The sequence below is a fragment of the Pithys albifrons genome, chromosome 4, assembly GCF_047495875.1.
Source record: "Pithys albifrons albifrons isolate INPA30051 chromosome 4, PitAlb_v1, whole genome shotgun sequence".
NCBI classification, from domain to species: domain Eukaryota; kingdom Metazoa; phylum Chordata; class Aves; order Passeriformes; family Thamnophilidae; genus Pithys; species Pithys albifrons.
In genome coordinates this window covers 41,456,924-41,472,244 of record NC_092461.1, presented here as the reverse complement: position 1 = coordinate 41,472,244, position 15,321 = coordinate 41,456,924, and the positions used below count along the sequence as shown (strand labels likewise).

The 15,321-nt window shown below is 39.9% G+C and overlaps 1 protein-coding gene across 11 annotated transcripts in view; it reads left to right on the top strand.

Annotated features, from left to right (window-relative positions):
- Nucleotides 1-14,699, top strand: part of COL14A1 (collagen type XIV alpha 1 chain) — a 117,743-nt gene extending 103,044 nt beyond the window's left edge. For 8 of the 11 annotated variants that reach the window (XM_071553916.1, XM_071553918.1, XM_071553917.1 and 5 more), the window contains 8 exons: nucleotides 248-301; nucleotides 1,187-1,258; nucleotides 3,185-3,220; nucleotides 3,651-3,717; nucleotides 4,236-4,424; nucleotides 11,235-11,312; nucleotides 12,257-12,412; nucleotides 13,773-14,699. In XM_071553916.1, coding sequence (XP_071410017.1) covers nucleotides 248-301; nucleotides 1,187-1,258; nucleotides 3,185-3,220; nucleotides 3,651-3,717; nucleotides 4,236-4,424; nucleotides 11,235-11,312; nucleotides 12,257-12,412; nucleotides 13,773-14,095 — 975 coding nt within the window. In that variant the 3' untranslated portion in view covers nucleotides 14,096-14,699. Of the gene's footprint in view, nucleotides 1-247; nucleotides 302-1,186; nucleotides 1,259-3,184; nucleotides 3,221-3,650; nucleotides 3,718-4,235; nucleotides 4,425-11,234; nucleotides 11,313-12,256; nucleotides 12,413-13,209 lie in introns of all 11 variants that reach the window. The other 3 variants (XM_071553915.1, XM_071553925.1, XM_071553924.1) reach the window with 3 other exon arrangements.
- The last annotated feature ends 622 nt before the right edge of the window (nucleotides 14,700-15,321 follow it).

Below are 15,321 nucleotides of genomic sequence, written 5' to 3'. Positions count from 1 at the left end.
TAGCTCCTTTTCAGATATAAACCCTCCCCAGGGCAAATGAGGGAATTTTTTTCTAAGAAACCACTACCACCAGTTATTAATTAAAAAACCAAAAACCGACCAAAAAACCTCCAAACAAAACCGAAATCAACAAAGCAAAACAAAACCAAAGAACAAAAAGTAAAAAAATATCATCTGGATGAAACAGAACAGATTCATAAAGTACATATAAGATGCTGATAAAATTGCCTCTATTTCTCTTTTATAGGGCCTTCCTGGCAAAGATGGACCCACAGGCCCACAAGGACCTCCTGGCCCAATGGTGAGTATTGCCCATGGAATTCATTATTGCAGAAGTCAGCAGGACTTGGGGGGATTATAGGTCACACTGTTATCTAGGCTACAGTGGATAGGCCAAGGGAAGTTAATTTTCTCATGACACACGGAGTTGGCAGATAGCTGCTTGTCCAGTGTCATTTCTTTCCACTCTTTCTTAGCTCAAGAAAAAATGTCTCCCATGGGAAAGGGAGAGAGTTATTCTGTTAATAGATTGATAGCTTGTTCTTAGGCAAGTAACTGCAATATATAGAAGGAATTAATGCTCTTAACATTTGAAACAAGACTCTTTTTGTAAAAAATTCCAATTAGGACTGTTAGTTGAAGTGAAATGCTAAGTTTTGTTTGGTCCAGAGGCTGGAGGTGAGAGCAGGTGCTCTCATAGAGTAATCAAGGAAGACAGGAAAGCCCACAGTCAGCTTTCAAAGGGAGATGTGTGTTGCTTTCAGAATCAATCTCAGCCTTCTCAGCTAGGGCAGCTAGGCAAAGTTAATGCCTTCTGGAGAGATGTAAAACATTAGGTGAACCTGCTGATTGTATTGAGCATTCTCCAAGCTATCCTGTTTTTGCAAAGATAGTTCCACGTCATGCCCCTTGAACATGGTATTAACATCACAGCATTTAGTTAGTGGTTCAGCAATTTGCTCCTGTTCCAGAACGCAACCCAAAGTGTTTTTCTCAAGTGCTTTTCTCAGAGCTGTGCTTTTGGTGCTCTTTTTTCTGCAGCATGAACTTCTTCATCCTCTTTCTTGGCATCTCCTGTCTTTCACTGACAACTGATTGTGTGCTACTGCTTTGTGCAACTTTTCCCATCAGGATTCATGGATGCTGACTGGCATCACCACTCTTTTCTTTCCCTTTTTCCATGTAGGGCATACCTGGTGCTCCAGGTGTTCCGGGTGTTACTGGAAGCCAGGGGCCACAAGGTGATGTTGGAGCTCCTGTGAGTAAAATTAATCAATATTTCTTTATCTGCTGTTGTGCATTAGTTGGTTTCTGATTCTGGCTTCACTGTTTGACAAAACTCCTTAATATTTATACTTTATGATCTGTTTGCAGTTAGTGACTAAATGAAACATAATATTGATCTTTCTTTGTTCGTTCTTTGTAACTAAATTTATTTGTTGATCTTACATATGATGTTTCGAATATAAGGATTATATAATCAAAACACAAGTTTAAACCACAGAATTTAAAATCATAACTATGTGCATTTGTAGTCTTTGTGTCATTACTTTCATCATTCTTTCATTTGCACATCAAGCAACTCTCAGGAAATTCAAATATGCCATTTATTAACCTGAATATTTCAAAAATATTTTTCTGATTTTCAAACTGTGAAAATATTGCAGGAACAATATTTTTGTGGTTACTTTGTGTCCACATCAAAACAGGTGACCAATGACCAGGGCTTTTTCTAGCTTGTTATTATAAAATTGACCATCAGTTTCATTGAGTGGAAAATTACATCCTCCATACCTAAAATTAGTATTAGGAACCTCCAATATTAAGTTTGTCTTTCAGATTTGTTTTTTTATTATTATTATTTAAAAACTCCAGAACAAAACAGTTTGACTGGAAGAAAAGAATACAAGCTATGAAATGAGTATGCAAATTATGTAAAAGACAATATTTATAGTTGACCTCTTTTTTCCCTGTAACAGTTCAGATAATATTGTGTATTCATATTTTAACATTTGACTCCTTGGTTAATTGGAAAGCCTGCTCAACTTTTTTCCCATATATCACAGTAAAAATTCTATTTAATTTTTAGAGAGATCAGAATGGGACAGTGTGTATTTCTGGCTTTATTTGTAAAGTAGAATTTTTTTTTCAAAATCCAGTTTGGTTTGGAGATTTATGCCAATGCAAGCATTTTTATTTGGTTATGTGGAAATGAAATTAAATTGATAATATATAAGCAAGGATAATAACCTAATGCTGAGTTCTGCATAGTTTCTTAGTGTAATCATGAAATCTGCTAAGGAGATTTGATGAGCTATGGAATTTATTAGTATCAATACATAACATATTAACTATTCAGTTTCTGTCCAAACACATGTTCCAGATATTGAACCAAATTTCCTAGAGTGTAGATATTCCTGTGAGTCTTGGAAGAGCTCTGCTGTGTTCAGTAAAAACAGTTAGATGAGTGAAAAATTACTGAGCTTTAATAACTGTTTTTTTCAAAAGGTAAAGTAATAGAAAAGAGGCCTTAGAAATACCCTTGCGGTCTTTGTAGGAGTTTGTTCTTTCCCAGGATAGAATAAGCTGTGCTTTAACCATGTATCAGCTCCTTACTTATTCATGCAGACCTTTCCTTGCTTCAGGATTTCCTGAGAAATGGGTAGCCTAACCTAAAACCTGCCACTGGTGAAGTTGTAACTGCCCCAAACAACTTGTTCTAATCCATAATAATAGTCCTTACCATCATTACAGTTTTGCATTATCTTTAATGTCATCTGTCATTTTCTGTGCACTTTAATTCCTTTGCTGACTCTGTTCATAGTGGATGAAGAGTCTCAGTGCAGCAAATGTCACAAATTTCAAACTGCTGTTTTGTCATAATTAGTCCAATTTCAGCCATGTGAAATGCATGCCTGTGCTTGCTGCCATTTTAAACAAGCGGATTCAGTGTGTGACAAACACATGAGAAAGTCATTATTGTTCCCATGTAATTGCCAAAGGAGAACATTCTGTTGAGTACTGAAATAGAAGTGTATTTGTTACTGTCACATAAGAGTGAAGCCTTGGTTATTGCTTGTTTTTTCTCCCTTTATTGTGAATCCGCAAGGGAGACAATGTTTAGGTGTTAAAAATTTTAAGCAGAACAAAATAAGAACGAATTTTGTGTTGAATCTTTTCCTAGGGTCCTCCTGGAGCTAAGGGTGAAAGGGGTGAGCGGGTAAGTCTGTGTTCACATTAGCCATGGAGTTTTTCCTGTCTGGCCTTCTGTGTCATAAAAAGTTGTTCCAACAATTTATGTTTCTCTGTGTTTACAGGCACAATAGTTTTCTTTTTGCAGTCAAGCAAACTTTCCTTCTTTTCCAGACATGGTCTTATATATAGCTACATTAGTATTTTGGAGGTGAGAAGGATGAGGCACTAAGCATGTCTCCAAATCTCTCATTAGGGTTATCTTCTCAGACCTTGGCTTACTGGCTGAAAACAGTAATGGGAGCCAGCAAAAACCCAAAACTCTTTTGGCTTTTTTTTCCTCATCTATGAGGATATAATCTCTTAGCAATAATAAATGTCTTTCATTGCTCTAAGTGCTTTCAACACAGAATTGATGCAACAAACTGTTTTATGACACTGCTTCTGTTTTTGTCCAGGGCGACCTCCAGTCCCAAGCAATGGTTCGTGCTGTAGCTCGTCAAGTGTGTGAACAGCTCATCCAGGGCAAGTACATCAATAGTTCATATGCTTCTGTCTCTAGGATGGATCTATTCCTGCCACAATTACTTAAAAATATGATGCTTTTCTAAGTATTCAAGGGAATCTGTTTGTTTTAGGCTAGACAGTCAGGATTTATGTTCCAACTAGACTTGCATTCAACTGGATGTATATCTAAGTAGAGCTGATTAGCATCAGCCATCTAAGAGAAGCTGGAATTGGCTCCAAGCTATTGTAGTATACAGAAGCTTCTCTGTAACAATTTTAAATTTTTATAGAAGTAATATAAAAAAAACCCCAAAACTCTTACCAAAGTAAGGAAATAAATTTCCACACAATAGTTTTTCCATTTTCTATGTACTACCTAAACCACTATTTCTCCACCAACAAGTGCACAACTTCATGCACATAATATCAAAACATGACAGATCACAGCCTTGAGAACCCGTCAGTGCTCTGTTCAAACTTTGCTGAACCAGATTTTCCACTACAACTTGAAAACAATGACATTTTTTTCCTGATAGGTCATATGGCAAGATATAATTCAATTCTGAACCAGATTCCAAGCCAGTCTGTCTCAACACGAACCATTGCAGGACCTCCTGGTGAGCCAGGTCGGCCAGGAGCTCCAGGGCCACAGGGTGAACAAGGATCCCCGGGCATGCAAGGGTTCCCAGGAAGCCCTGGTCAACCAGGAAGACCAGGAGAAAGAGGTAGGCTTCATGCTTCACACATACAAAATTATACCTCACTTTCCGCATATATTCTGATATCTTTTTTGTCTCCTGTCTAAATCTGAAAGCAACAGTTTTCTCACAAATTGATTGGTGAGTTTAACACAGACCATAACGAAAGCTCTGTAGACTCTCTGTCATGAAGGTCATGCGGGCTTTCCTGAGTGTGATTTGGCAGGATCAGACAGAGGGTTAATGTTTAAACTGCTGAAGACTGGCAGAACCTAATTGTGCACATCCCATCCCATCATGCTTTCATCTTAGTAGAGCCCTGAAGTGAGATGAATCTCTAAATGTATAAGCAAAGAGGCTGCTGAAGAAAGCCAAATGCAAAACTGATAGGTGCATGGTGGAGAAAGATTGAGCTTTTCTGATAACCTGAAATGTGTCAGTCTAGAAATTTCTTGAGTCACAATCATCAGAACGGAGCAAGACTGATAAGAAAAGGGAAAAAATTCCTAGTTTATAGAGGTTGAGAGGATCGAGACAAGAGAATGGTAGGTCAGAGAGAACTAATGTGCTTAACATTTACAAGAATTCTCTCCTGTATTCTTACGGGTAGGCTAGATCCCCTTCTCCTTTCCTCCACCAGCATTGTCTCATAAAGAAACAAGCTCCATCTTTGATTTACGCTCTCTCTGTGCAACCCTGGCAGTCTTTGTCCCAGAGTAGCACTAACCTCACAGAGGTAATACTGAGTAGATCTGTAATTGTGAAAGTGCTTTGAGTACCGTCACATGAAGAGGTGACCAAAAACCTGAGAGACAATTGTGATATTCAAAAGAGTGAATTAGTGTTGATGTTCCAAAATCTGCTATCTGGGATTTTAAAATTATTTGCTATGAAGGCTGTTCCGTTCAGGAATAGTTCAGTTCAGGAGCTTAGTGGTTCCAGTTAACAGTAGCCATAATGCCCATAGTTAAAATAGTGCTTTGACAAGAAAGTGTTTGAGTGAGCCTGTGAGTCTTGCCCTCAAGACTGTAATTCCAGCTATCCTTTTGAGAAAAAAAGAGTCAAGATTTCAGGTACTGGCCCCTCCTCAGTTATGCTGCTGCCTGCTCCAACTGAGCAAAATCCAGACACTGTCCAGAAAGAAGAAGGAATGAGACAAGTAGAAAAGAAGATTGGAAGAGAAAGCAAGTGAGGAACGGACTTTAAAAAGGATGACCTGGAGAGACTGAATGCAGATTTCAGGGTACATGCACTAATACTAGCATATATTCAATGGCTCCTTGGGAGTGCATTGTTTAAACTAGGACTTCAGGAATGGAGAATCCAAAATGCCAGGCTAGAAAAAGGAAACCTGTCCAGCATTTTTCATTGTATTTGTTGTGCTGAGACCCAGACAGGCTTGTTGTACTACTATGAAATCCCAGAGTAATTAGATCTAGTCATTTAAATGAAACATGATACGGGTTAAGCCATTGCTGATAATGTCTGGGAAGCAGCACTGGCAATAGAGGGAGTACAGAAAGGGCAAAAACATATTGAAAAGAGTATTACTCTTTTTCTCTCTGTATAGATAACTAATGTTAGAAGGGACTGATTTTGGCAGGTAGTGTTTGTGGGGAGTTTCATACTTGGAGAGCAAATTCTATTTGAGCATCCTTCAGAACTACAATCAGTCAGCCAGAGCTCTCTGCAGATTTTCATGAAACATGATGCCAAACATTCTGAGTGTTTTACAATACTTACAGCTTAAAATGAGATTGTTTCAAGAATCCATGTGTAAACTTAAAGACAAAATAATTGGCTGGTTTATTTGGAGTGAAAATGGATTTTAGGATATTCATGTAAGTGGACCCTTGAACAGAATCTGAAAGAAAGAGGAAGGAACTCCTTCAGAAAGTAGGTAAAAGTATAGAATAATTTATTAATCCTTGAGGATTTAATTTTTTCAGAAGCAACCAAATTTTTAGACTGATATGTGATGTAGTATCACTTTATTTAGCAGGAAGATACCTTCTGCTACGCACCCTTGGGATATTTCAGAATCTGTTTCCAAGGAATTGCTCTAAGCTAACCCCAAAATGCAAAAATGAAAATTAAAAATTACTTCAACCAGATTCATTCTTGTGGAGTATTGATTGGAAGTTTTTTGTTAATTCCCAATTATCACTTGATTCCTAACTACATCTCATACAGAGAAGTAGCAGACTAAAATTGCTGTGCTTCTGGATAGAAGGGTTTTTAAGTTTCCAATAACTACAGAGAGGAGGATAAATGGAGACAGCCCGCATCCCTCAGTGTGTTCCGAACCATTGTTTGCATTTAACTTGTTTGGCAAACACAATGTATAGTCCTGTCCTAAAGACTCCAGACAGCCACTTGAAAGTCTTTATGAACAATGTGTTTCTTTTCACTGATGTCATCAGCATTTTGGTTGTATATGAAGTCAATTTAATGTTCAAGACCAGTGCCAGACTAAAAACTCTGAAAGTCAGGCTCCACCTTCAAGTTCAGCAAATGCATTGCTACAGAGTGTACTAAGAAACAATAGGCATTAGAAGGAAGTAACACCTGTTTGCTTATTTAGCAGTGGTGCTTTTCTCCCTCAAATTATTGGGATTGCTGCAAGAACCTGTTACTGGCTCTGAGCTGAGTGGCAAGGTGCTGGCAGAGTGGGAAGAGTAAAAGTATGTGAGGAGGGAAAACGTTTCTTCCTGCTCACCTCTCCTGCCCACCACCCATTCAATCCCAGCCTGTAAGAGAGATACTCTGGAAAGCAGCATGTGGAACAGGTTAGAAATCATGCCCCGAAGAGAGCTTTGCTGGAAAATGTCATCAGTGGGAGACATCAGTGAACTCTGCTTACTTGCCTGGCCAATAGCTCCTTTTCCCTTGTTTACCTTGTCTCTCTGCCAAACATTAATCAGATGTTTTGGAAAGAGACTGGGATTTAGAGAGCGTTTTACAGTTGTTAGAAACTTCCACTTGAACTTCCAGGTCCAGGATGTCCCATTCCTGGATGTGTTCTCTCACTAATAACACACTGAGCTGGTCCTTCCAAGAAAGACCACCTCAGGGAGAAAGGACAAGTCACATTATTTCTCAGTGTCTTTTGCCAGCTGAGGGGCCACAATGTGTTTTACTGGGCCCCTCCAGTCCATATTCCCAGATAAATTACTAGAATCTTGCTCTCTTACTTATTTGCATAAATATATAAACACCTAAACACTAACTATTCACAGCAACTCATCTCTGTTTTAATTTTAGTTTCTATTTTACTTTCCCTTGTAATTTTAACTAGTTCACAGCACTGGCTTCTATTTTTATTTGAGCTAGTTCGAGTATCTTTTGTTTTGATTTTTATGTTTATGAACTGGGACTTAAACTAGTGTATGGCTTCTGAGTGCTCAGGAAGTACTTGAACCTCTGCAAAATAATATAAAAACCCCCAAGATTCACCATGGTTTTTTCTTTTTTGTTTTCAATTATTTTTATAATACAGGAGTGGTTCGCTCAACTTTGAGAAAAAATGGAAAAGCTCTAGTAAAAATCATTCTGAGGTACTGCTAACTTTTAGATGCTGTGAAAGTACAGTTCTACTGCTGGCTGGGTTTTGGCTCTTATGTGGTCTGAAGTGATCCATAAAACTTATGGCGACTCACCCCATCCCACTATGATTAAAGTACAATGAATACCTAGCCTGTCACTGGGAAAGTCACTGTTCTCAAGCACAGTTTGATCCTTATTTACTTCCTGGCTTAATATTAAAGGGTCAGTTAAACACGAGTTATCAAGACACATGTTTACAGCTGTGATGGCAAAATTTCAGTGGAATTAAATGCAACTTTTGCCAGTTGAGTCAATTAAATATTTTTATTTCCAATTTTAGCTTCATCTGGATTAAAAAAGATTGCAACTCTGTGTTACTATGCACTATGGTCACAGCTGAACTTTTTTAAAAGTGGACATTTTTGGTAGCAGTTTAATTTTTCTTAATTGCAATATTTTCCTCTCAGAATTGCAGCTCTCCTTACAGGACAGTATTTTTTTAAAGACAAAATTAGATAAGCAATACCTGAGATTTCCTTTTGTGCAGAACCCATGGAAATTGCATTTTCCTTGCTAGAGCATGAATTCATGAGCTTGGTTTTGTTTTTAATAACTGATGCTATCAGAATTATCTTTAGTGGAGTGTTGGAAATAATTGATTACATTTGCTTGTGATCTCCACTGGGCTGATCTGGAGCCATTGCTTATTTTGAATGGGGACAAGACATGAAAACGTGGTTAGCATGAGTGGGGAGAGACAGTTTGATGGTATTGCTGAAGCGTGCCCAGTGCACAAATAAGAAAGCAGTTCCTGGAATCTGAAGGCACTCTAACTCAAATGACAAGCCTTGATACACACTTTCATCCCTGAGGGTCATTAACTATTGCAGTAATCCACATGGAGAGTGATGGCTTGTCTGGTTGGCTTTCTGTAAGCTGTGCTCTAATGATAGCAAAGGTGACTTTGGTAAATTTTGAATGTTCTGTCATTTATTAGGAGCAAGCCAAGAGGTCTGAGTCTGTTAAAAGTCTGTAAGTCCATTAGGGAAGCCCATGGAGTGCTCAATTTTAACTCATGAGTTTTGCCTTAGCAGTAGGATATTCTTGCTTTAGTGTTTATGTTCTCTTTGAGTAAACTTCACTGGAAATTAGGTTATAAGAAACCTGAGACAGATGTGTATCTTGGCCTTCGGTATTTGCGTAAGATCTTGATATCCATGTGGTTTCAAAGAATGTTTGTCCTGTACAAGAGCTTCATCACTTGCTCCAGAATGAACATATTATTCTTAGCCTGAATAGAATTGTTCCATGTTTAGCATTTCTTCCTGCCATTTTATTCTGTGAAATTCACATACCTTTGTGTGGGTCTGTATGTGTTAGGGGCAATTGCATGGAAGGCCGTGCATTGAAAACATTGTGGTTGTTCTCTTTGAGGTCACCAAGTAATGTTATCGTACAGTAGGATAAGCAGTGCTCCTTGTAATGGTCCTTGTAAGAAACATCTGTGTAGTTTCCAGATGGTTGTCATGGGCCAGTCTTCTTATCCAAAAAAAGCAATTCACACCTACAGACTTTGCCTTTTGCAAATGGCAAGGCTTTCTTTACAGGTTCTGTGTGGTAAGAGGTGATGTGAACACATTTACCTTGTTACAAGCCTGCAGCACAGGTACAGACTTGCAACAGTTGAGTTTCTCCATATGTTTAAAGTAAGTCAGGGCTAAGCAAAATTTTAGGTATCTGAAAACACACACACCCCCCTCCCCAAACTGGAAAATCAAAGGAAATGAAAGGGAAACAGGAAGTACCTTAACTAAGCCAGGACAGGGGCAAAGAGCCTTTGAGAAATAAGACAAAGAGCTCATGATGCTTTGGTTAAAAAATTATGTACTCAATGTGGAGTTACTGGTTGCAGAGGTGTGGCCTGTGTTTTCCACATGGTTTGGTCACAGGATATGTGGCACTTGTAGCATCCTCTTCCACAGAAGATCTAGAACTCATCAGATACTGAATCCCCTGCAGTTCAGCAGACTCTTATTTGATAAACTTGATTTGAGCAATTCTGTGCCAGTGATGAGTTTTAGTTACAATATTTTCCCCACTTAGACTTTGTATTTACTTATTTCCTTCCTCAGAAATTACCTTATGAAAGTAAAAAAAATCTTATGTGACTCCTTAGAAAAATGAAGTATTCTCCTGCTGCTTTGCCCTGTGAGGTAGCAGGTACCTGAGGGGAAAGAGAGTCAGCTGAAATTGTGGTTACTGCCCCTTCCAGGGCTGCAGCTGTTTTCTCTCTGCTTTGTGTTGATGAAGGTGCTCTGTATTGGCTTTGACTCTGAAACTCGGGAAGCTGTGAAGCAGAGAGAGCAATTACCAGTGCTGGGAGGGAGGTCTGGAAAATTGGGGGGAAATCCCACAAACCAGTTTGCATTTGGTGTCTTTAAACTGTCCAAATCAAACACAGACTTTATGAGAGTTTCCAAGTCACCAGTGGAAACTCAGGGTCTGGAATTTATAGTCTTGACACCTACTATAGTTCAACACCGCTTATTGTGGTGGCTGCATATAGAAAATGTTTTTATAGGATGCCATAGTGGTAGTGCAGAAGGAGATGGAAAGTTGGAAGAAGGCAGTGCCTTACTAGATTTGTGATTTCCATGGATCAGACCCAAGGATAGAAATTTCGTGCCATGAGCAAGTGCAGGAACACAACTCACTGGCTGTGCATGTTGGGCTTTATTTGTGGGGTCAGATTTTGACTGTGATGTAAGTCTTGTGTTTTAGAAAGATTCTGCCATGGCCCACTAGAACTCTTGCCATGTGTGCATAGAACCATCTTGTGCTGAACCACTCTTTAGTGGGTGAGTCTTTGAAGAAAAATTGACTGTAGCATTACAAGTTTTGACTTTTCTGGGCCACACAGTAATATGTAAACAGCTTTGAGGTTGAGGATTCTTCTGACTTACAATCGTTGTACCTTGGTGTAGACCAGAGGCAGCTTTTCAGCAGGAAGTGCAGAAGTGCAGCCTGCAAACTGGCTGATGCCTCTGCATACCACCTTGATGAAACCACCATGGCAGCAGGAATGTTTAAGACCCCAGGAATAACATCTTTCCCTTGAGAGGTTGTCAGGGAAAGAATGGAAAAAGAGCCAAGTCATGTTTAATTTTCACCTCCTTCTCTCTGTGCCATCTGTTTTTAGATGAAAAATAACATATGGAACTATAACCCTGATTAAATAATAAACACTGCCCACATTTTTGATCAAAATTTGACCAAATACTATTTCCTTAGGTTTACCAGGCGAGAAAGGAGAAAAAGGTAATCCAGGTGTTGGAACACAAGGACCCCGAGGCCCACCAGGATCCACAGGTAAAGTTATATTTGAAGCATCTGGATTAGACCCCTCTGACCCAAGTGCAAAGCAGCTCAGACCAGCTCTTTCACTTCTAAGGCTTAAGCAGCAGAAGACTCAGCAGTTCAGGCACTTTAACTGTCATAATCTTCTTGTTACGTAAATATGATGTTGTGATGTGCCACATGATGGTGTAGTCTGTCACACAAGTATTTTCCTTTTCCCTATGATGAACTGCTTTTCCAAACACACCAGTTTAAAATTTTTTAAGTATTTTTTCCAGATACGGGTTCTGTAAGGGAAAAAAGTAATCTGGACTTAATTGCATTTGTTTTTTAATTGACTCAAGGTCATACCTAAGTGTGAGGTGACAGAGAAAAGTATAGTAATTAAGCACATTAATCATAGGGATTTATATTCAGCTCCTGCAAAAGCAGAGGGTCATATCCAGGTCCTGTTGAAACAGGAGTAAAATTGCACTGACTTCATTAGGATATTCTGGCCATGAGAGCACTGGTATCAAGGTACAGCATTACCCAGACACTGTATGGAAAGGGAGTGGGGGAAATCAAGAGTTGAGCAAGCACCCAGGACTGTCCTTCCCCCATGAAAACTGCCTTTCTGGAAGTCTGATGCTTGGTGAAACATTTACTTTAGTATAAATTTCTGGCTAAAAGCTTTCTCTGGCAAGGAAAACAAAGCAGCGGCCAGAGAGGAGGCTCATCAGGAGTGGGTCTCCTCTTGGGCAGCTGCTTCATCTTCCTTGCCAGAGGCTGCAGTCTTTTCCTCAGCTTGCCCAAGGGGAGTCAGAGCCAGGATGCCCAGCTCCTCCACTCAAGCTGTCTCCTGAAGTGTTTGCAGCACACTCAGTGCCACGTTTTCCAGGCCAGGAAAGGCAGCCTCAAATCCCTGCTTTCATGAAAGACACTATTCAGATGTTTCATCTCCCCTTTCTATGCAGGACCTCCAGGAGAAAGTCGAACTGGCAGCCCAGGACCACCAGGATCTCCAGGCCCACGAGGTCCTGCGGGTCACACAGGACCCCCAGGCTCACAGGGCCCTTCTGGTCCACCAGGGTACTGTGATCCGTCCTCCTGCGCTGGTTATGGCATGGGAGGTGAGTAGTCAGCAGTTGGGGCTGCTGCTCTTTGCACAGGCGAGGGTGGCATTTTCTAACAGCCAAAGTGAGATGGAGGCTACCAGCGAACCTTGTGCTAAAATGTGGCAGCTCCCTAAAAACCTGTGTGTCCAGTGTGGATGTAGTTTGTGAGACTGCAGCACAAAGAGACGGTGACCCCAGCATAGTGACCACAGCGAGTCCACCATCTGATCCCAGCCTATAGAACAGATTCTGCCTAGTGGGTTTTGTCCTGTACGTCTTTGTGCAGTTGTATGAGCCTGCTCCATCTCAATGGTGTGTATGTTGAACCTCCACCACTTAATGTTTGTGACAGCAGAGTTTTTCCATTTGTAGCTTCTCAAATGTGTTGCTGAACTTCCCCTTCTGTGTGCCTCTGAGTGGCATGAGAGCATGACCCTTACTAAACTCATAGTCGTGTAACCTGGCTCAGGGATGCACGTGTCCATCATTAACCAGTGAAGCCATCTGGAGAAAATTATTCTTTTTACATCTTCGCTGTATCTTACTTACCCCTCTCGTTATAGCATGGAGAAGCCATGGGAGGAAGTTAACACAATTACCAAAAATTATGTCACCCAGCCTAAAACTGAAATTTGTTAGTAAAGCTCTTATTACTACAAATGTTACACATAAAGCATATTTGTCTGATGTTTATGGTTTAATCTGCCCCTGAGCTGATTTGTATGTTTTACTTACCTGAATGTTTTTGTTGTCGTCTCTTCCTATCCTTTTCTCCTTACTTCCCCTCCCCGTTGTTTATTTCCTGTTTTAAGGCCCAATCCCTTACAATGGCTACCAATCCAGAAGGTGAAAGGCTCACTCTGGTTCAGGTCTCATTGGGCTGAAGGTCAGAGATGGATGCTGAACTGCTCTGTGCTTTCCAGCAACGATATTGACTACCACTAATGAACTTACAGCTGCTGTACATGCACTTGGCTTCCTGGCATTGCTAAAAATTATTGCCTGACCCATTTTTGCCTGTTAAATCATGTATTCTAGCCCACAATTGGAATAAGCTAAAGGAGGCAGAGTGTGCAGTGTATAATGAGCACAGTATTACAACTGGACATTTGATAAATTCTGGTGGTGGTTTCCAACTAACTTGGCTGTCTGTTGGTGGGTTTCTGATTGCTCCAGCTTATTAATTTTGTTAAATATTTTCATTGTTCCTTTATGTGAATAAAAGATGTGTATTTAAAGATTATATATATACTCACACACATGATATAGAAATATAGCTATATATAAAGTGTCAATTTCCTAATGAATGCTTTAATTTTCTACTCCCCTTCTCCTGTGTTAACCGTATGAATACTCTTGGTGGTGGTGGGTTAAGGTGGATACGGTGAGCCAACTGATCAAGACATCCCAGTAGTGCAGTTGCCACATAACTCCTACCAAATCTATGACCCTGAGGACCTTTATGATGGTGAGCAACAGCCGTATGTAGTTCACGGGTCCTACCCCTTACCATCCCCATACTCCCAGTCCTATCCATCACCTCATCTTGCTCAACCAGAGTTTACTCCTGTTCAAGAAGAGATGGAAGCCGTTGAGCTGAGATCCCCAGGAATCAGTCGCTTCGCCAGGAGGATAGCCAAAAGGAGCACCAAGACTCCAGCACACGCAAAGGCAAATGGAAAAAACCCCTCTCAATGAACTGTGTAAAAAAGGGAAACATTTTATGCGCATCTGTGTTTGGCCTTTTGTCCAGGTGCCTCACCTGTCATGGAAGATGTTTACAGGCTCTTGTGTTAAAGGAGGAAAAAAGTGTATATGATTGGTTGACACAACAAATAATGGTAATTATCTTGCATGCCAGAAGCTTAGTTGTTAGTGGGTTGGTGCTAGATGATGACAAAAGGTCACTTGTAGATTTTTCTCTGGAGTACTGTTCCGTTCACTACTCAAACTGTATAAGAACATGTGTCCAGCTAGTTGGTGTACATAGAACCATTCAGAAAACTTAATGTTTTGTTATCCATTTTTTCCTAGTTGATTGTGTTCTGTTGGTTTTGGATGAATTGCTTTACTAGCAGAGTAACCCAACTAAATTCACTGGAGAACAATCATAATTAGGTTTCCTTGAACCTGGCTTATGACCCTTTAGCAAAGAATTCTTACATTAACAGGCTATTGGTTTTTTAACTCATATGATATAAATACACAAGAATGTTCCGTGGGAGCACACTCATAATTTATTGTGAACCTCTTTCATTTCTGTTTTGTATGCAAATAAAAGTGGCAAGCTGTTATACAGTAATTCTGTATTTGTTTGATTTTTAACTTGGAACAATTGCATTGGATTAGGGGACAGAATGCAATGAGAAGGAAATACATTCCCCCTTTTCAACATTTTTGGGCAACAGTTATTTTAAAGTATTTAGGGACTTACTATAAACATTATTTAGCCTTATTTTTAAAATTATACATGGACAAATGAAGAGAGTAACTGATGTGGTTCTATCATCTGTGGATGGGAGATTTTGCATAGTGACATGCCAAGTCAAAAGACTGGCAGGTGCAGTTGGGATGGCAACTTGGATCAGTGAATGAGGCGAGGAAGAAAAAATGGCAGCCCAACCACTTGAGCATACAGCAATTCATTTTCCACAAACAAAGTTACAAAGTGACTCAATAAACAGCTTTAAACAGCACTGGAGACTGGCATCAAAGCAAGATTTAGCTCAAAAAGGCCATTTAAGTTGAAAGCATAGGTTTGGAGCAAATTTAATTCAGCCTTATACAGAAAGGGAGAGGCTGGCCTGTGCATCCCAGGACTGTCTTCCTGCTCATCCCTGACTGGGGGAGGTCTGTCCCTGCTTAGTAAAGAAAAATCTGCCATGTTTCACCTCTGGCCACCAGCAGCTCCCTTAGCTCACCAG